The sequence below is a fragment of the Wyeomyia smithii genome, chromosome 1 (genome assembly GCF_029784165.1).
Source record: "Wyeomyia smithii strain HCP4-BCI-WySm-NY-G18 chromosome 1, ASM2978416v1, whole genome shotgun sequence".
Classification (NCBI taxonomy): Eukaryota; Metazoa; Arthropoda; class Insecta; order Diptera; family Culicidae; genus Wyeomyia; species Wyeomyia smithii.
Genome location: NC_073694.1, coordinates 190,276,953 through 190,298,051, shown reverse-complemented (window position 1 = coordinate 190,298,051; position 21,099 = coordinate 190,276,953). Strand labels below are relative to the sequence as shown.

The 21,099-nt window shown below is 36.5% G+C and overlaps 1 protein-coding gene across 2 annotated transcripts in view; it reads left to right on the top strand.

Moving 5' to 3' along the window:
* The window catches only part of LOC129719491 (mucin-2), an 80,366-nt gene that overhangs the window by 10,306 nt on the left and 48,961 nt on the right, over nucleotides 1–21,099 (top strand). For both annotated transcript variants that reach the window (XM_055671008.1, XM_055670905.1), the window contains exon 2: nucleotides 1,769–2,318. In XM_055671008.1, coding sequence (XP_055526983.1) covers nucleotides 2,288–2,318 — 31 coding nt within the window. In that variant the 5' untranslated portion in view covers nucleotides 1,769–2,287. The remainder of the gene's footprint in view (nucleotides 1–1,768; nucleotides 2,319–21,099) is intronic.

Here is a 21,099-nt window from a genome sequence, read left to right as displayed (position 1 = left end):
AAAGAAAAAAAAATTAAACTTGAACTGATGTGAATAAACATCTCTATTAAAAGTCTAAGTCCGACATTTTTTAATTTTTTTTACTGTACAGTGCTTTTTCTATTTCATCAACAATCATTTCTATCACTGCTCGCCAAATTCGCGCTCAATTTTTCCAGGTTTTTTTTGTTTTTATCACGCTTTTTCAAGAAAAATCAACCTAAATCCAACATAATGTACTTCCAGTTGTTGAAAGTATATTTGACTTGATCTAAAGTTAATTTATCGTGAACTTAATTTGTAGTCATTATATCACGACTTTTCCTTCAATATTTAGGTTTAGACTATGCCGTAGTTATTAACAATAAAGGATGTTATATTTTAGTTATACGAATCTTGGGAGACTGTGGGTGATGAAACTATTCAAGTATTCTACTCAAAATATTATGAATTTCAGTGCTGTTCAACAAGAATAATACAGATTTTAATCATTTCGCCAAAAAATAAAAAATAAATTATCGTGATAAAATCGAATAAGCACCTTATTGCATTTGCCTTCAAGTTTTAAAAATCCCAGAACCAACATAGGAAAAAATAATAGGAGGCAATACAAAATGTGAATCTGTTGATTTTCTCTGAGCTGTTGATGAAATGTTTTATACCTTTTATTATAAATTCTTTTTTCACCTAATTCTACCACCATGTGAATTGCTAAAATTGAAAGTGTCGAATCATTGTTAGTGAAATGTGAAAAGACGGTGTTTGAACGATCCCTTCAGACATTTAACAAAAAGAACCCAATGTTTACAAGTAAAAATGCAAGTTTACAAGTAAAAATACTACCAATAACGATAGCTATGTGTTAATTGCAGAGTTGAACATCAAAGCGAAGTTTTTTCAGTAAACATTTTTATTGCAATTGAATAATTGAATAATGTAGCCATTTTTCGCTTCTTCGCGAATCAATCAGGACCAATCAGTACCGAATTGGCTGCCAGTTTGCACAGCTGTTTGGTTCCGACAGAGATGCCAAAAGGGGCCATTCAAAAATGGCACAAAGAAATAAAGTATCCTTTCAAGTCAAAGTCAACTAAAATGAAGGTTGATAGAGAAATTGTAGCTCTGGGGAAACATGGATTTGAAAAAATCTTTCACTAAAAAAAGAGAAATAATAATAGAAATAACAAAGATATAAAAAATAAAAAACCTTTCACTATTTTTTATTAAAATTTAAAATTGATAACCCTTTCGGTTGCCCATATCCCCGTGATTTTTATACCATTGTCTAGTAATTCTTTAGCAAAAATGTTGGTGATATAGCAAAAATATGACAGTGAATGTTCTACTGCTGACCCGCACGGTTGTGTACAGCCATCGTAGTAAAGTTTATTTGTTACCCTGTGTATCTAACTAACTATAACTAATTTTTTAGTTTGAAAATATAAATTTTATATTACTCATAACAAAAAAAATCGTCATACCATCCTTAGCTCTACGTCAAAACTGCGTTTAGGCACAGATTTCTCTGTTTTATTTTACCATCCAAAATATTTATTTAACATTTTGACAGATGATTTGAACATGTTAGATTTATTGAAAAAAAAACGAGAAATTTCTTGATGATGAATTTTAATATATTTCTTCAGTAAATTCAGTAAAAAAAGTAAGTTGGCATATCGCATGGAGTTACCTGGTACAAACGAAAACTTATTCTATCATGAAAATGACACCAAAAAGTTGCACATTGCCCAAATCTTAATTGTTTAATTACTTTTTTCCTTGCTTACAGATTCTCAATGCACCCAACGTACTGCATGAACATCTCTGGCAGCACTGTGCGCAGCTAACCGTACGAATTGAGCCCGGAATTTCATTACCGCAAGCATCGGCAACAACAACAGAACCGAAACAAGTGTAAAAATGTGTAAAAATCAGTGTGTATTTTTAAGATTATAAGCTCGAATTTTTCCGATAAGTGTGAGTGTCTAGTGTTAGTGTTCGCAAAATAGTGTACCCGAAGCATGCAACCCATGTGAATAATCTAATCGATCGTGAAATGAAACAAATAATTGTGTATAGAATTACGATTTCCATGCATTGACCGGCACCGGACGGACGATGTGCAGCAGCAGCTCGCGCCCTAGCAGGAGTCTGCTGGAAAAGTGAAAAGACTTTCCGGGACGCAAGTCTAGCAACAGCAACAGTAGCAGCCGTATCCTGTAGTAGACATTTCCTGTTCTCCCCGGAGTCAGCCGGAGGCCGTCGCACTTTTGCGTCCGCCTTGGCCGACATCCGCCTTGGTACGCCAATGAATCGTCGGCAATCGTTGGACAAGCCAGGTGAGCAAGGTGAAAATTAGCACCCCGGCAGGATTCGGGTTCGGGGTTCTGTGTCTAGTCGTTGTCTCTTTGGTTCCATTTTTTTTTTCATTCTGCTATTTTGATATCCATCCCATCCTGCATTCGTTGTAATGCCTGCCGCACAACATAAGGGGTGAAATATCTGTACTCTCTCACACAGCGCGGATGGTTTCTGCGTTTTTTGTGATGAACGGATGAAGTGCCGTGCACGACAGTGAGTAGCCATAATCGTTATTATCATCCGTTCGCAATTCCGGTGTAATATGGATCTTTCTTATTGGAAAACTCCATTACATATTTCCGAAATAGAGGATTCAAATCGCAAGGGCCAGCTTAGCTGGCTAGCATAGTGCAAAAATCAATTTGTGTCTATCTTTCGGACTGTGAGAAGTGAGACAATCCTAGATTGCAGCGAGAAACTTTTAATGAACGTGTGGTTGAATGGTTGAATGAATGAAGGAAGGGTGAAGCAAGTCAGCAAAGTGGAACTGCAAAAACAACACGTACACATTGCAAGCGAGAGCACTCCGGGTGGAGTGTTGCCAAACTAGGTGGATTGTATTCTATGTTACGTGCCCAGTCATGCATTTTTGTTTGCGGTGAAACAATCGTGACATTCGTTTTTATGTGACTGTCATAAGTTATTTATTACTAAAAAAATTCTGTGACGAAGTTCAGATGGTCTTTTCCACACAAAATTCCTGTCAAGAATTGCAAGAATAAAGTCCAAGTTGACGTCCTGATAGAGAAAAGGATCTTGCCATCTTTTTTGATGGGTTCAGCACGTACTTTCGGTTTTTTATAGTGTAGGAGTCTGCTTAGAAACAGTACTTAAACGACCAAATGAATGATTTTTTGATTGATTTTTTCCGTTCCGTTAAAAATGAAAGAATACATAAGAGCATATGTGATGTAAATTAGAGCGACGAACTTTGACTAGTAACCAAAAAAAAACCTCCAACAAGTTTGCAAACAAAAAACAACTAATTAGACTAAAGGAAAATGGCTAATACTCAGTCGATCCTAAACTCGACATCTGCATTTTGAATGACAGAAATATGTACCAAAAAAAATTGAGCTCACTTATCATTTTGTGACATTAAAAAGTTTGTTTTGATGAAACAGTATCTTATGTACTCACGGAACAGCTGCAAGAACAAATCAACATAACAAATAGTTTTGTGATATGAATATTGGGTGTTCATTCGCTATTAATTAAATGCATTATGGTCGATCTCAATGCTTAGTCAATTTTTTAAAAATGTTGTGTTTTGTTAAGGTTTTTGCTAAGTTAATAATACTCAAACATAATATAGTTTAGCGAGCATTATGTTGAAATGCTGAAGTTTTATCTGATATTTTTTTCAATTTCTGAAAATATGCGTTTTTTAAATACATGCATAGCTCTGATTTTTATTTTCCTGAAATATCAACTTTGTCCTCTGAAACGATCAGAAACCTATTAATACAAGATTTTTCTGATAATTTTTTTTTTTAAATTTCTTTTCTGTCAGTTCAAATAAAAAAGGTAGCAAAACAATGGTCGAAAACAGCCATTATTTTTAATTTTTTTTTTTGAAGATGAAGATGAAGACCTAATACGGGAAAACATATTTTTAAAAAGCACTTTTTTTCTCTGAACACGATCGTGAAACCTGTGCAATTGCACAAAAAAACGGCCAACCAATTTAATCGATGCTATTGGTTAATTCTTTTGAGACACGATTTATTTTTGAGAAACTATTAAAAAATGCTATGTTGGAGAGGTATTGATGATTAAAATATTTTTAGAGTCGGAACGATTTGTTCGATCGGCGTGACGTCTTCGGCAAAGTTGTAGATAGTTAATTTGTTTTCTAAAAAATACACATTGAAAAATTTTTTTTTGAAAAAAGTAAAACAAAAATTAAGATTTGAAAGCTCATTTTTTTAAATCTATTTTTTTAATAAAAACTACAAAAGATTACTTATCCGATCATTGAGAAATCTTGCAAATAAAGTTATTAATTTTTTTCACAGGGTAAATGTTTTTGAAAGAACAAAATTATAATCTACAAAATTGCAAAAAAATTGTTTGAAAAAAATTATAACTTTTTTTTCTTGATTTCTCCATGGTCGGACCAGCCTCAATGTTTAGTTAATCTTTTGTAGTTTAAATAAAAAAAAAGATTTCGAAAAAGTAAGCTATTTAAGACGAAGACGTCACACCAAGCAATCAAATCCCTTTGGCTTTAAAAATATTTATCAATACCTTTCCAACGTAGCATTTCTAAATGTCCCTTAAGCTGGAAGTACAAAGTCAGCAGAACAAAGAGTTAATAGCATGAAAATTTAGTGCTCAATCGATGCTCATTTAATGCCATATCGCCGAATTTAATGCTCCATCATTTCTTTGAAAAATGCTCTTGTTTGCTAGCTTAAGAAAATAGCTAGCAGACAATATAAGAAAATAGCATTTTTAGTCACAAAACAGTTCTATAACGGTCAAAAACATTTAATGCTCATTTAATGCTCTTGAAAAAACCTGATGATCATGATAATTTTATTGATTTTGTATAAATTTTTCAATAATATGATAACCCGATTAAACAATTATAACAAACGGGTATCACAAATATATCTGAACTTGATAGAAATAACAAAGCCTGCAATATTCTTGATATGCCAGAATGATAAATAGTACAGAATTATATCAAATTCTGTTATCATACACTTGAATGTTCAAAAGTGTGTTTTTCTAAAGCATATTTATAACAGAATTTATTATTAAATTGACAAAATAGTGTACATTCTAACTAATTCTGATCTTTTTCTGCCAAAAACCTTACAAAACTTGCTTTTTGTTATAATCAGAAAGTAATTTTGATATTTTAACTATTAACGAGACCAAGTTTAGAACACAAGTTGATGCAAAACAGTGCGTACTAATATATCAAGATTTGTTATAATCCTGATATTTTTGACTGATCGGGAATAACATGATAATACATGAATAGCTTAAATTTTTTCAAACATTTCCTCTGCAAACAATCAGAATCCTATTGATACGATTAGATACCAATTAAATGCTCTCATATGCGAGCAGTTTCAATAACTTAGGTGCATTTTTCATTGAATAAATTTTTTTCACAAATATTGTTCTGCTAGCTTAAGAAAAAAGTTAGCAGAACATTGGCCAGAAACAACATTTTCAAGCAATGAACTGTTGTAGAATGGTCATAATAATTTAATGCACATTGAATGCTCTTGAAAAAACCTGATTTTCATGATAATTTTATTGATTTTGTATAAATTTTTCAATAATATAATAATACATGAAAAGCTGCAATTTTTTCAAACATTTTCCTCTGAAAACAATAAGAATCCTTTTGATACGATTAGCTACCAATTAAATGCTTCCATATGCGAGCAGTTTCAATAACTTAGGTGCATTTTTCATTAAATAATTTTTTTTTTTCAAAAATATTGTTCTGCTAGCTTAAGAAAAAAGTTAGCAGGACATTGGCCAGAAACAGCATTTTTAAGCAATAACCTGTTGTAGAATGGTCATAATAATTTAATGCTCAATAAATGCTTTTGAAAAAACCTGATTTCCATGATAATTTTATTGATTTTGTATAAATTTTTCAATAATATGATAAAAACATGATAATACATGAATAGCTTAAATTTTTTCAAATATTTCCTCTGAAAACAATCAGAATCTTTTTGATACGATTAGATACTAATTAAATGCTTCCATATGCGACCAGTTTCAGTAAATTAAATGCATTTTCCATTAAATATATAGCACATCAAATTCAGTACCCAACGAATCACGGGTTGAAACCCTAATTTCGTACCCTTTTCTATAACAATAGCTTCTATGGCTATTTTCTAGCAACTGTTGGTCCCTTTTTTCGATTTGTTGGGTACTATTTGGTCACGTTTTACATCAACTTAGTCACTAAAATAACTGTTTCTGACATCGTTGACCACTACCAGCCCTGCTGCTTAGGCAAGGTTCAACTATTATAATATCAGTGAGATGTTTTTCAACTGATTTTTAAGTTTAACATTATTCATTATTTTTTAAACCTTGCGGTTTTGTCGAATCTCCCTATCCCTTTCTGTAAACGCACAACATGCTGAAGTGATGAACACACACTCTAACGTCAGTGTCAGCTTCAAATGACCAAATGTCCTAAAAAATATTAACTATGCTTCAATATTCTATTCACTTTTTTAATTACTCCTACTGGTGAGCAAGTTGCATAAAATCTCCTGTCTTTATCCTTCTGCACAAAATCAATTTCTCTCTTACCATCGCAAAGCATAATAAGTGACGGGCTCACGAGAATTTTGCGCGCGAGTTGTCTCATGTCCGCGACGTCCATGCACCTCATTCGTTTTGTCAAAAACGAGAGATATCTTTGTGTACGTCGCAAAAGAATTCCCATTTCCATGTGACGCGCAGTCAGGGAAACCAGATGTGCAGATTTGTCTGCAAAATGCAGATTTTTAGTGTCTGTGTGTAGATTTTTATTGCTTCGCAGATATTTGCAGGTTTTCCATAGTTTCTGCAGATTTTTGTCAGAGTCTCCTTATATTTGGGCAGATTTTTTCAAAATGTGTGCAGATTTTTGCCGGCGCGAGCGAAATTTTTTCCAATCACGAATAGTTTTTCTTTCAGATTTCAAGCAGATTTTTCCGGTTTTTCGAGCAGTTGCAGACATTTTTCAAAAACATCTGGCATCTCTGCGCGTAGTGGCGTAGAGTCCACCTGTGTAACATGTGCACTGCACAGGTACTCTGTTACCTAATATCCAAACTCATGCAATTATCGAAGAATAATAATAATTAAAAAAACAAGTGAGCATGCTAGCGAGGCCTTTTAATTCAAAGTATGGAACGCTTTTGTTTGATTTTCTTTTTAATATACGGAAAAAGAACTTAAGTTGATGTTTGTGTACATGTAGCAAAATCAGCCTCGCGACGCCTTTGGTGACGCGACAAGGCTCGTAGGCCGAAAGCACACTGGCGCGTCCTGCCGCGGGTTGATATACAGCTCTACTACTCCGCGGCGTGGGTCGCGCCGGTGTGTTTTCGGCCTACGAGCCTTGTCGCGTCACCAGAGGCGTCGCGTGGCTGATTTTGCTACATGTACACAAACATTAACTTAAGTTCTTTGTTATTCATGTATTATCATATTATTGAAAAATTTATACAAAATCAATAAAATTATCATGAAAATCAGGTTTTTTCAAAAGCATTTAATGAGCAATAAATTATTATGACCATTCTACAACAGTTTATTGCTTGAAAATGCTGTTTCTGGCTATTGCTCTGCTAACTTTTTTCTTAAGCTAGCAGCACAATATTTTTGAAAAAAATATATTTAATGAAAAAATGCACCTAAGTTATTGGAACTGCTCACATATGGAAGCATTTAATTAGTATCGAATCGTATCAAGAGGATTCTGAGTGTTTTTAGAGGAAAACGTTTGAAAAAATTGAAGCTATTCATGTATTATCATATTATTATCATATTATTGAAAAATTTATACAAAATCAATGAAATTATCATGATCATCAGGTTTTTTCAAGAGCATTAAATGAGCATTAAATGTTTTTGACCGTTATAGAACTGTTTTGTTACTAAAAATGCTATTTTCGAATGCTGTCTGCTAGCTATTTTCTTAAGCTAGCAAACAAGTGCATTTTTCAAAGAAATGATGGGGCATTAAATTCGGCGATATGGCATTAAATGAGCATCGATTGAGCACTAAATTTTCATGCTATTAACGCTTTGTTCTGCTGACTTTGTACTTCCAGCTTAAGGGGCATCATTTCTAAATGGCTTCTCAAAAATGATTTTTTGTAGAACTGCTCACCTGTTAATGCGCTACAACATTTCTAACTGATAAATTACAGTGTAGTTTTAACAAAATTTTATAATTAATGAATTCTCTTGGTTTATTTTAAAAGATGTAATGAAACATAAAAAATCAATTCAGCATTGAAAATAGTTTTTACTATTCGTTTTTAAAGAATGAATAATTATGACCACTGTACAGAAGTTTGTTGACTGGCAAGTCTGCAGAAAAAAGTTGTTTTGACAACGAATGTCTTCAAAAATTGGAAAAAAGTTGAACAGGTTGTGTATGGGACACTACCGCAAGGTTAACGTTGAATTACGATAGCCTGGCTTATTTCAATGTATTTCTTGCAATAGGTTAGGGAATACACTCGATTTGAGTTAATCAAGTTGATTGTCTGGAGCGGTAAATTTAAGCAGTGGTTCTCTTTCAATTCTCTTCAACAAAAAAATTACGATAGACTATTTCAACTGTGGCGGCACTAAAGAGATTCAAAATGGTAACTGGGATCTATTTACGGCCTCTGGATATCACCATGGTTCCGGAAATAGTCATATTAGGTGCTATTCGGCCAGTTCAAGCTGTTTTCCAGAAACCGGAAGTGAAATTTGAAATAGCATCCGAGATCGGTTTCTGACCTCTGTGCATCATCCCGATTAAAGAAATAATCCTATTGGGCTCAGATAATATTTGGTAATTTTCCAGAAACCGGAAGTTGCAACCATGGATTTCAAAATGAGTGGGATCGATATGCGGTTTCTGAGCACCATCCCGATTCCGGGAATATTCATTACGGTGGGACAAAGAAGTGTTAGCTCCGATGCACTTTTCGTGTTCTTTATGGATCGCATAACAACCGTATTAATTTCCACTTTTTTTTCAACAGAACTAGAGAAATCCATATATAACCTTTCTACTGAACAACACGATACGAAACCAAATGGACCAAGTGCGGTATACCTACCCTGGAAGTTATTTTTTCATAACTAGGCTTGACGGATTTTGCTTAAAATTTGGATAATCACTCTACCTTACCAAACTTAAAACTGCACAGTTAGGAAAATACAAATGAGTTTGCATTACAAGAAATTTTTTTTTCTGTTGAACAAATTTTCAAATTTATGGACAACAGAACTGTGTGCAACAAAAGATAGAACAACGTGATCTTGTTTAGTTCCTAAATGGCGCATCTGAGTTTTTATTCTTAATTCTTAATTCTGTCGAAAATCATATAAAAACGCAAAAAAAATCGCAATATTCTTTAAACAAAATTTATTTTCCTGTATTTAATCTCCTTCGCCAACCTTTGTATTCGTGCATTTTAAAGTTTTGATAGAATCTTATCCGAATTTTTAACAAAATTATCAAGTCTAACCCGAGTTATTGGAATTCTAGTAGCTTTCACGGTTTTTGAAAAAAAAAACCTCGAAGGACGCATTTGGCTTTTACATAAAATTGAAGCTTTTGTGTTGCTCTCTCAAAAGCGCTATATAAATTCGGATTTTTTTCCTAGTTTTATTGGAAAGAGTATGAAAAGCTTGAAAATAGCCAATTTTTAGAAGAAAAATGCGTTTTTAGATTACGTCACCTTGACAGCCATACTTTTTGAAGTCCTATTAGAGTAGAGTGATAATACGAACCATCGAGACAATCATTCAAGTCTAGCAGGAGTTATTGATCTTTTCTGTGGTTTGGACGTTTTTGGACATAACATATTTAAGAGTCGTTTTGTCCCACTCAACCCCAACAAAAAATTCAAATTTTGTGGCACTTCCTACCTTGAACAGACAACCCACATAATCAATAACCATAAACGTCATTTGTGTTACCCGTGTGTTATAATCGTTTGATCGGGTAGCGCTATGATCCTACTGATGACACTAACAGTCAATTCCGAGCCGGGACTCAAACCTACGACGACTGCCTTGTCGGATCAGCATCGTACCTCAAAACCAACTGGAAGGTATTACCATACTAAACTAACTTGATGTAATTTTCTTTGTCAAGCGGCATCTATTGGTGTTCAAAAAAGTATTGCTAAATGATTGAAATGTTATTGAGTTTCATTTTAAGTCTAGAAATGTTCAATGTATCAAATGATGCCAACGATAGTTGAATGGAGTATATAACAACCTTTCCAACCACACTTCTCGACAGCATGAATCTTGGTTGATCAACCTGCAAAGCTCCTAATTCTCGTTTTAAACTCCTCCGAAAAGGCCACAGCCAACGGCCGAAACGTCGGATGTGAAGAAAATTTGCTCGATGGACTAACTCTGTACTTCGAAGCCAACTGAGAGGCTATGAAAGTTGCCACGATTTCCAGCAATAAAATTGTGTAAATTTCTAAACAAAAGTAGATTTATTCGTGTACAAACGAAACAAACCTTATAGTGTTTTCTACGTTTTATGCATTTCAAGTATAGACCAATTTCGTGTAAACCCAATCATAAAAAAAATCACTTGTCAATCGCTAGTTATGTAATGAGCTCCTGAAATAGTGTCGAGAGATAAGCTTCTCGTTTGTGCAGCCACAGCGAAGTACAGTTTTCGTACGTAGTGTCCACTTTTAATTTTAGATGTGTCATTCTCAACGGTTAAAAACCTCAAAAAAATGTAGAAGTGTTTTTGGTTGGCTAGCGGACAGTCATCATACAATTCGCATCGCCTGCACAAGAGGCAGCAACAGTCCGATTGCTCTCAGCAGTATGTGAAAACCGGCGGTGGAGGCGTTGAGTCAACTACCAAAATCTGTGCAGAAGAGCAGAGGAATAATCGCTGTATTTCTTGGTGCAGGCAACGTTGTACATAATTTGAAATTGAACTTGAATCATATTCCAAGAATTTCTTTCCGCTCAATCTGGATCACGCATAACTGCTTGTCAATGACTTTTCTAATTTTTAGTCGGACAAATGTTGCTGCTGCATGCTATACTAAGGCTATCTTGATTATAATATTCCAAATTTTAATTTGAACATTACAATAAACTCAAACATTGTAGTTCTGTAGAAACATTGCACGTTGGGAATGATTGGTTATCAGAAAAAATGTGTTGAAAGCAGTTCACGGTGATGTTGCTCACCCATTTCGTGCATCATCGGCTCACGGTCAGACAATAGTGTATTTTTGTGCGCTCTTTCTCTCTCTCTCCCTCTCTGTTTGTCCTTCCGAACTCGTAAATCACAACCGAGAAGAGTGCCAAATTCTGGTATGGTTTTTATGACACAGTAACAACACCAGTAGTCTCGTATGCGACGACAATAAACACGGGAGATGGTCAGTGCGAGTGCGACGGAGAAAGTTAAGTAGGAAAAAATGTGCACACCGCAGACGAAAGCACTTATTTTCGGATTCCATCCTCGTTGTATTATTCGCTGGCTTTAGCTTTTTTTATGCGCTTAGCTGATGGTTGAAATTTGAAACTTACTAGAATACTGACACACACACTCTCTCTCTCTCTCTAGTACATTTGGTCGCATGTGTTTTGCAGACGGTAAGCGAATTCTTGGTGAGATGCATTGCCCACTCAGCAAAAATTATGACGTATGCTCTCTAGTGCAGGGCTGCTAGAAGGTCGCCTTTTTGGTTCACGGCTACTATTTGTTATCAATGTGCTGTTGGATCATTTCAACTATCCAAGAATTTCAGGATATGCTTATTATTACTGTCATTTTCTTGTTATGTGTTTGATCATAAACCCATTATGGACAAGGTGTTCGATTTATCGAACAGTGCTGTAGAGAATTTTTACGCCTAACTAAGATGCGATGAACATGTTCCGTTTTTGGTATATGAAATTATTTTTGTGGAATGAGACGATCAAAAACCTTCACCTTGAGGCCAGGCGCTTTTACAACAGGGCTAGAAGCAGTTAAAGTCACACCTTGGGAAACACTGCAGGTTCTTATGAACATGCACTTCTCTGGGTCTACATGTATAACCGAACAACTAACTTTGGGGCAACGGTCTGAGGCCGAGGCGTACAGCGCCCAACGACTCCTTTGAATCTATGAAGTCTCCAGGACCAGATGGTCTTTATACAAAAATCAGATGAGATTATAATGCCCGAACTGATATATCTCATCGGCGCAAGCTTCATCCTGGGTATTCCAGTTAGCTGGCGGAAAATCAAGGTGATCTTCATACCGAAGACTACGGAAAACCTTTAGGTCCATAGGTCTCTCATCTACTCCTGAAGTTAATGGAGAAATTTGCGGATCGCCATATTCTCAAAAACTCGCCACTACATGAAGATCAGCACGCTTTCCAAATCTACGGAAACTGCTCTTCATGGTATAGTGACTCTTATCGAAAAGTCGCTGAAGTATCAAGAGAAGGCGCTGTGCCCTTTTCTTGATATTGAAGGCGCTTTTGACAATACATCCTATGCTTCGATCAATACAGCTCTCCTGAAGAGGAGCGTTGATAACACTACTATGAGCTGGATTCAGAATATGCTCTCGGGCAGAGAAATCACAGCTACATTGGGAGATGCCTCAATCACTGTCTCACCAGAATTTGAAATCTGATAGATTTCCTGTCAGAGTTCGATCAGTAAGATAATGTTAAAAAAATGGATAAGATAAATTGGAAAATTTAAAGCTAGCAATTTCGCAATGAAACCTTTATGCCAAACACTTTCGAATGCTTTTTCTACGTCTAGAAGAGCATCTCCAGTGGAATGTGTGTGTGTGTGTGTGTGTTTAAAGGCGACAGACCGATTATCGATCCAATGCCGAATCCAGAATACGTCGCCATGTCCCTCGGTCTTGGGCTACTATCCTCCAATCGTTCTAACACCTATTTCGCGTGCATCTTCGTCGACAGCACACATCCAACGAGTGCGGGGTCTACCTCGAAGTCGTCGACCTCTATCGGGATTCCTGCTAAATATAGCCTTTGCTTGACGCTCATCCGGCATTCTCGCTACATGCCCAGCCTACTGAAGCCTGCCGTGTTTTATCCGCTTGACTATATCCGCCGATTTGTATGCCTGGTACACTTCATGGTTCATGCGTCTGCGCCAAACACCATTTTCTAGTTTTCCGCCAAAGATTGAACGCAAAATCCTACGCTCAAAAACACCAAGAGCTTGCCGATCAGCCTCTTTCAGCGTCCATGATTCATGGCCGTAGAGGGCCACCGGAAGAATCAGTGTTTTATAGAGTGCAAGCTTAGTTCAGATTTGCAGACTGCGGGACCTTAGCTGGTTACGTAATCCGTAAAAGGCCCTGTTTGCGGCTGCTATCCGCGCAAACAGGGCCTTTTACGGATTACGTAACCAACTCCAGTGGAATACCCTTCAGATTTGTTAGCTCGTATCATATTAGTAACCCTGAGCAATTGATAAGTAGTGGAATGTCCACTGAGTGAAACTTATTCACAATTATTTCCTTGCATAAAGTTGCGTCATCGTTTGAAGTACTTATCAATATAAGGATAAATACCGCTGCATCATTTCTATAGAAACGCTGTGCAAGCTATATTGAACTGTTGCTACCACCGCAATTAACTTGAGTTTTTTGATCCCCATAATCAATTAATATTATACTTCACTCAACAAAGAATTAAAATAAACGAGAGAGAACGAAAGTCTGTCCCAAAGCAGAATCAGTTCATCAAAACAAACCATAGCGAGCAGGTCGTTGTGGCTCACGTCTCATCGTCCACGTAGTGCTGCTACGGTTCGAACGTTTCACTAACATCTCTACATACGAACGACGAGACGGACGAATAGGCAGACACGAAAGCTAACTTGTACTTGCTTCGCCCGAGCATAAATGGTGCAAAACTCACGTGAAAATCCATCCCGCTCTGCTCGTATTGGTGTGCACAAGTGCGGTTGCTACGAGTCGAACTGTGTGTGCGTAACGTTTAACACTGTGCGATACTTTACCCATTTTTCGCTTCCAACTCGGATCACGTAAAGACCCGTAATGGATGGAAGAAGGCAGCAGTGGGCACATAAACTATGCACGCAGTAATCGAGAAGGCATGGAAGCAAAAATCGCGCTTTATTGTGTTGGCTGTTTGTTCCACCTGAGAAAATTCACCCATGGGCGAGAGTATGTTGCAGCCTTTGTCGTTGTGCGTTTATCAAGCAGGGGTTTGCGCTCGGGCACAGGTAATTGGACCGAAAATCAAACACAATAATGCACAGCACAGGCCTGGTCGACTGATTTACGTTCGATTGAAAAATAAAATGCTTTTTTGGGTAAAATTCGGAGTCAACCAGATAAAATGTTCCTGAGAACACTTTTCTTCGATCAATAATGTGCGTCGCCAATTAGTTGCACATGACAAGAAGAGCAAGTTTTTGCTATGTATGTAAACTATTATTTTTCAATAGATATGAACTTATTGTTCAAAACACAATTTAAGGCTGTCAAGTTTTAAGAAGATAACATCAATACAATTTTTTGCCAACTTAAAACTCAACTCTAGGGTTAAATCAAAATTCCAATCGAAAATCTGAGTTAGAGACGCAACAAAGTTTGACCCACTTGCAGGTGTAATCAGAAGCGTTCGAAAAAGCCGTGAGCTCAGCTGCTCCCAGCAAGGCAACTCCCACGTACACACGCGAATCCCTACCGTACCGGTATGTAACAAACAACAGCAAACAACCTCGATGGGGGTACCGGGGTACGGAATTCAATGGATAAAAGAAAATGCAAGTTCAGAGTGTGTCACGCGAATCGTCGTTTTATTCCGTGCGACTACTCCCTTCGCATGGATCTTTCCTATGGTAGACACGTTTACTGCTTTCGCTTTTGCCGCCTGCAAGGTCAATGATAACCGTACTGGAGTTGTCAGACCTTGTAAACGGAGTTGAGGGCTTGTGAAGCTATTAGATGTATCTATTTGTGGGTAAAACAATAAAAAATTATTTGGAGTTGGGGTTCTGTAATGTTCAAAACGACAATATGGTCCGTATGTATCTAACAAACCACACTTTTCTTCGTGATAATGCCTTCTAAAGAGCGTATGTCAGTAAACAGAATCTGTCGAAGAGCCAGATTTTGAATATACATATCTGGATTTCGACGTTTAGCCTAGATGTGGTTACTCCAATCGGCATTACAAAGATGATGGATGCGTAATGCCGATAAGGAATATACCGAAAACAATCCTAAACTTTCAAATTCAAAAATTGAAGCGATATAGTTAAAAAAATGAAACAAAACGATTTTTTATAGCTTTTCTGATGCTCCAAATCACGAGTAGAGGCAGATCCATTGTCTATAATATAATCAACTTTCCGGTCCAATTCCATGTACCTCCTAGTGGTGCTTTTAAAGAACATAAACTTGATAAACTTCTCGATGATCCGCTTTACGCTTCCCGGATGGATTTCAGTCCGCTTCACGATTCGATTGAAAGATACTACCTTTTCGGTGCTTCCAACTCGATCCGCGACATTTCAAAAACCACCTTGTAAACTTGATGAAGTGACTTGTATTTAGATTTTTGACATGCAAGTAAGATACTCTGTAAAAACACGATAAAATATCTACACTTCTGTATGTGTAATAACGTATTGTAAATGTTTACGATTGCTTTTCATAATCCCGATTTTAATCTGATGCAATCGAATAGTCAGTTTTAATAAAATTGTTGTAATAATTGTTATAATTTATTGAAAATCCATTCAACAGGATAATTGTCTTAATAGACTACTTATAACTTAAATCATGAACTGTCACAAAAAGGTTACCTAACACTAAGTTTCGACTATTTTGTGATAAGGTCGTATGTCTAAACGTAAACAAAACGAGTGAGAGATGATTTGTGCTTGTGAAGTGCAAGGAATATAACTCGTTTTGTTGACGTTTAGACATACGACCTTATCACAAAGTAGTCGAGAAGTCTATTTTTTAAAAGTTGCACAAGTAATAGTGAAACAGAAAGTATCTGCTGTATTAAAGCTGATCAACATTAAGCGTATTGTGTCGAATTACCTATAGTGTACACTGCGTTAGGACAGGCTCAGAAGCGATCTATATTTGAGTGATGCTCGGAGGGCATTCTAGGAATGTTACAGATATCCGCATCCGTATCCGTAAAAGCGAAACATTCCAAAATAACTCCCAGATCTCGATTCTGTGTCACTCTCGATAGACCGGACATAGTATATTCAAACAAGATTGGCTTCTTTGTCCGATAGAAGGAGGTGATACTACATTTCTGAATGCTTACAGAAGAAAGTTTCTGGAACACCACTGGCTGGAATTATCCACTAGTCGCCAAAGTTATATGCAGTCCGCACTATTTCTCACACTTTTGAAAAGGTTTACGTCATCGGCATACAATTTACGGCAACCAATCGGAGGTAGATGAGCAATATCATTTGGTAATAGGCATGAATAGTAGCGGTCCAAGATTGCTGCCTTGTGGGACTCCAGAGACTTTTGTGAAGTGTGCAAAAAATTGAGTTCTTATCTTCACACAGAGTGTTCGATTTATCAAATACGGTCCGAACCATCGCACAAGAGCAGATAAAACGCCAAGTTTCTCGAGTTTAGCTGAAAGTATTCCGTGGTCTACTCTATCGAAGGCCGCTTTAAGATCAATGTATTTGGACACTGTTACACATGTTTCAAAAGCCTCAAAATTAAAGGCCCTTTGAATTGAAATAACAAATAGAAAATAGTTTACGATAAAAAATGTAGTGCTCATTCAATGGAACTTTTTGGGGAGCTCGTAGCCTCAAGGTTACAGTGTCCGCTTTGACAAGCTCGAATCTTGGTAGAATCAAACCGTTCGTTGCCAGAGGGACTTCACGTATGGGTTTATTCTCAGGTTCCTCCCATCCTGATGAAAGTAGATTTCATAATGATTAATGTCATATTCTTCATAATGTCTTTTTTGGAAAACTGTACTTTCAAAAAATGACAACTCTGTGTAACAATAAAACATCAGTTGAAAATACATTGCTTCGAGAAAAACGCTGCCAGCAGCGTAATACTTACTATATTTGCAGCCACGACATGCAAAATACATCTTCAAATATACCTTAATCAATAGCCAAAATACCCGAACACTTCACCTTACTCTAGGAATCCGAGAAACAAATCAAGAAAATTCATTATTTTCTACCTTCCAGAGTAGGGTCCCCCCTTAATTCAGAGTGTCCCATGAATTTCTTTTATCAAACTACCAAATGCACTAAAATCTTTTTTTGCGTGAGGGACACGTAGAGTCCGCGTAAATTCCGAAATCACCACAAAAAATAACCACGTAAATTTCGAAATCTGCGTAAAAAAACTTTATTTGCTAAACGTTTTGTTTCAAATTTTTTCGAAAAGGAATCTATAGCAGTGTTATTTTCACACGCGAATCGAGCTGAAATTCAAGAAAGAATAAAAAACAAGTTAGGCCAGAATTCAGTGACTAGATTTGGTAACCTCATCGGACACTCTGAATAAGCAATTTGAACATAAAAAAAAAAATAATAGAAACGTACCGCGTAAAAAACGACTTATCTGAAAAATCTGTGTAAATTCTGAAATCCGCGTAAATTCCAAAACCCACATAAAACCGCGTAAAAAGCGACCTTAGTGTATTCATTGATTTGATTAGATCTTATATTTTAACAACTTTTTACGAAATGTTTTCGATTCAAAGCTACTGTATGGACGAACACTGCGACCGGAAACAATTATCTTTTCTTACATTGCTTAGGCGATTGCTGTATTCCGCACTTTATAATACTATTCCTATTAGGAACAAGCGACATGCTTATCATTTATCTGTGCTTGCGTGTATGCTGTCACCCTTCCTTTCAAACTTACTGCTCAACCACCCTCCTACCAGTATCGTCAATAACAGTACCTCGGATGCGTCCTCCGTCAGTTTTATAATAATATTTACTTATTTTTGTCAAGAGAAAGTTTTGTGGAATTCATCGTAAAGGAGAAATTGCGGAGAATATAAGAATAACCTATCTTTCAGTTTTTTCACATAGAACGACCTGGTTCTACTAAAATTCGCACTAACACCCACTCGCTGGGCAAAGAAAACAGTAACTTCACGAGGTTCTTAGATACCTTCAAATGCGAAAAAGAGTATGGTTAAAGAACAGATTAGTCTTTAACATGGAATCAAGTTTCTACAGAGAACCTCGTACATGGCAACTTGAGATTAGTTTACCATCTTCAATGTACAACAATTCAGTAGCCTACGCTTTGTATAGATACATAACGGCGCCGGCTACGTCCTCACGGTCGTTCCGACGCAAATGCGGAGAAACAACATTTCGCACCGGTTCTCTCTTTTTTGTCGACTGAATAAATTAAGATACCTACTGAATATAAAACTGGCAAAGTTCCATGCATCCATAGCCCAAAAACTGAAAAATTTCAAATATGCAAATCAAACAAAAAAGAGCTTTAATTTTTGAGCATGAGCATTGACGACCGTACATATCGTAGTTGCACCTCCGTGATTGACCTGAGCTAGTGAAGTTGCACAGAGAACCACATAGATAGTTTTTGGGATGTTATATCATTTTCAATGTACAACAATTCAGTAACTCTCACTTAAAGATCAATAACGGCGCCGGCCACGTCTTTACAGTCGTTGGGAAAAATAGGAAGAGGATTGTTAGTTCGACAAACGTTGTTTTGAGACCGAGTTCACCTCTGTATCTCTACGTTTGTCACAGGAAGGGTAATTGTGTTAGTATGATGGGTTAAGAAAGATCAGGATTCGCCGTGGCAGGCAATACGATCAGATATTTTTAAATCCCGCGCGCGAAGAATAATTTTTTAAACTAAGTAATGAATCGTCAGATACAAAAGCTAAGCGCGAATCAACGAGCTGATTCGCAGACACCGATTTTATATGCTGTGAAAGTAAGCCACGCGATACGAATCTCCAGATCACCAGTCACAGCAAACCGAACTTAAACAATTAACCACTATACTAAAAACAAAACCTATCTTTCTTTTTTTTTGTTGTTTTAGAATCAATAAAGTTGATATTTTTCAATAATAAAAAACAATACTGTGAACATTCAATATATATCGCGATAACGTTGTTTGAAGCGGCCACTATACGGTATATAGTTGCTATCTTCATCACATTTGACATGTGACTTATATTCGAATGCGAGTTGTAAAAAGTAAATTATTTTCAAACGCAGGTATTGTCGCATCCAGCCTGCTCATGTGTAAGTAGAACTAGCTCATTTCAAGATGGCTTGACGAAGTATTTTTTTAAATTCTTTTAGCACCAATATTGAGTGGTTAATTTGTGGTTTTGAAATCCAATTTGTGGTAATTTGTGGTTGAGTAATTTCTGAGAAATTTTCAGAAAACTGAGTCAAGCCATCTCTGAAAATGATTTCGCTTCAAATGAATCGGACAACGATGATATATACATCAATCGAAAGCTCTTAATTTGTGGTTCATGAAAATGTAGTTTTGGTAGGCATAGTTCATATAAAAATAATTAAAAAACTATTATTTAAATTTTCGAACATTGTTTACCTCTTGTTGTCAACACCGACCGTACGCGGCGTTGGATGAGTATAGTACTGGCACCTGCCGATGTTAGTGCTAGTGGGTTATCTAGAACATATCGACAGTCGTTCATATATACGACATACAGTTGTCGCTGCCGTTGAAAGCTTTTTTGTTTTATTATTCAGGGGGTAGTTGTAGTAGCATATTCCTGAGACGAGAAAATATCGAATTTTAATTCTAGTCAGGACTCACACCTTTGGGCATTTACCATGGGTTTCAACCGTTCCCTACAGTTCTAAAGCCCATTCCCAACCTTCAGGCATCATTCCGGTTTCTAAAATACCCAACAGTCGAATACAGTGCGTAGTTGGTTACCAAAATATTATTATATTTATCGAAACAAAAAATTGTTCTTTATTAATATCAGGCTGTAATTTATTCCAAGAGTTAAAACGTATGTGCTAATAGATTTTAACATAAAATAGATTTTGTATGAGAAAGACCAGATCACACCCCTAGGTGTATTAATTTAGGTTTTTTTTTTTCAAACAATCGGTAAACGGCAAAACTACATTTCCGGAAATGATTCGAACGAAGATCGAGAAAATTACGCTCGCATGTCTACGTAAAACTTCACTTATTTTGAGGAAATTTACGTAAAACACACGGAGGCTTGTCAACTACAAATATCTGCTAATTGATCAACATTTGCATTTCGCAGCAAATCTGCACATATAGTATCCCTGCTGTTTACATACTGTAAACTCCAGAGAGGCTCCAACAGCCTTCCTGTGGTAGGTGGATATAAATTAGATCCACATCGTGTTGCATAGTATTTTGTAGTTCAACGAAAAATACCAATGACTGGGCGTGGCCCCAACAGCTTACCATTGTCTGTTGGTTTAAATCGATTTCAAATCAGAAAACAACAATTTTGTGCTCTATTTAAATAAATCACACAGTCGTGCGTGGCACCCACAGCATTATTAATGTTTGTTAGTCTAAACCCTAAGTATAACCTAAGTCTTTATCGACTGTACGAAGAATAAACCGAAAATAGCTCAATAGAGTCGGATATAAAATACATGAACGATCACTTATCGAATGCAGATATCCTGAACTTACCTTTCTCTACTAGCAAAAACCTCCTCCCTGTGATCTTTGTGGGTATGCAGAGGTTAACACGCAGCAATAATAGCAAGGGTTGCATTAACATCCCTTCCCCCTTCCCACCTGATTGCAAGGACGTGCCCGGCGTCGTTATTCGCTCTTCAAAGTATATAGTTAATAGAACTTGTACAATATAAATGGTCGGTCACTTCCAGCCCCATTCAGTTGATTCACTGTGCAATTTTACTGATTCGAAACAATCACGGAGTGCAACCATTGATATGTGCAGTCAGTTAAGCTAAGCTAAGCACCTTGAATGTGAAAAA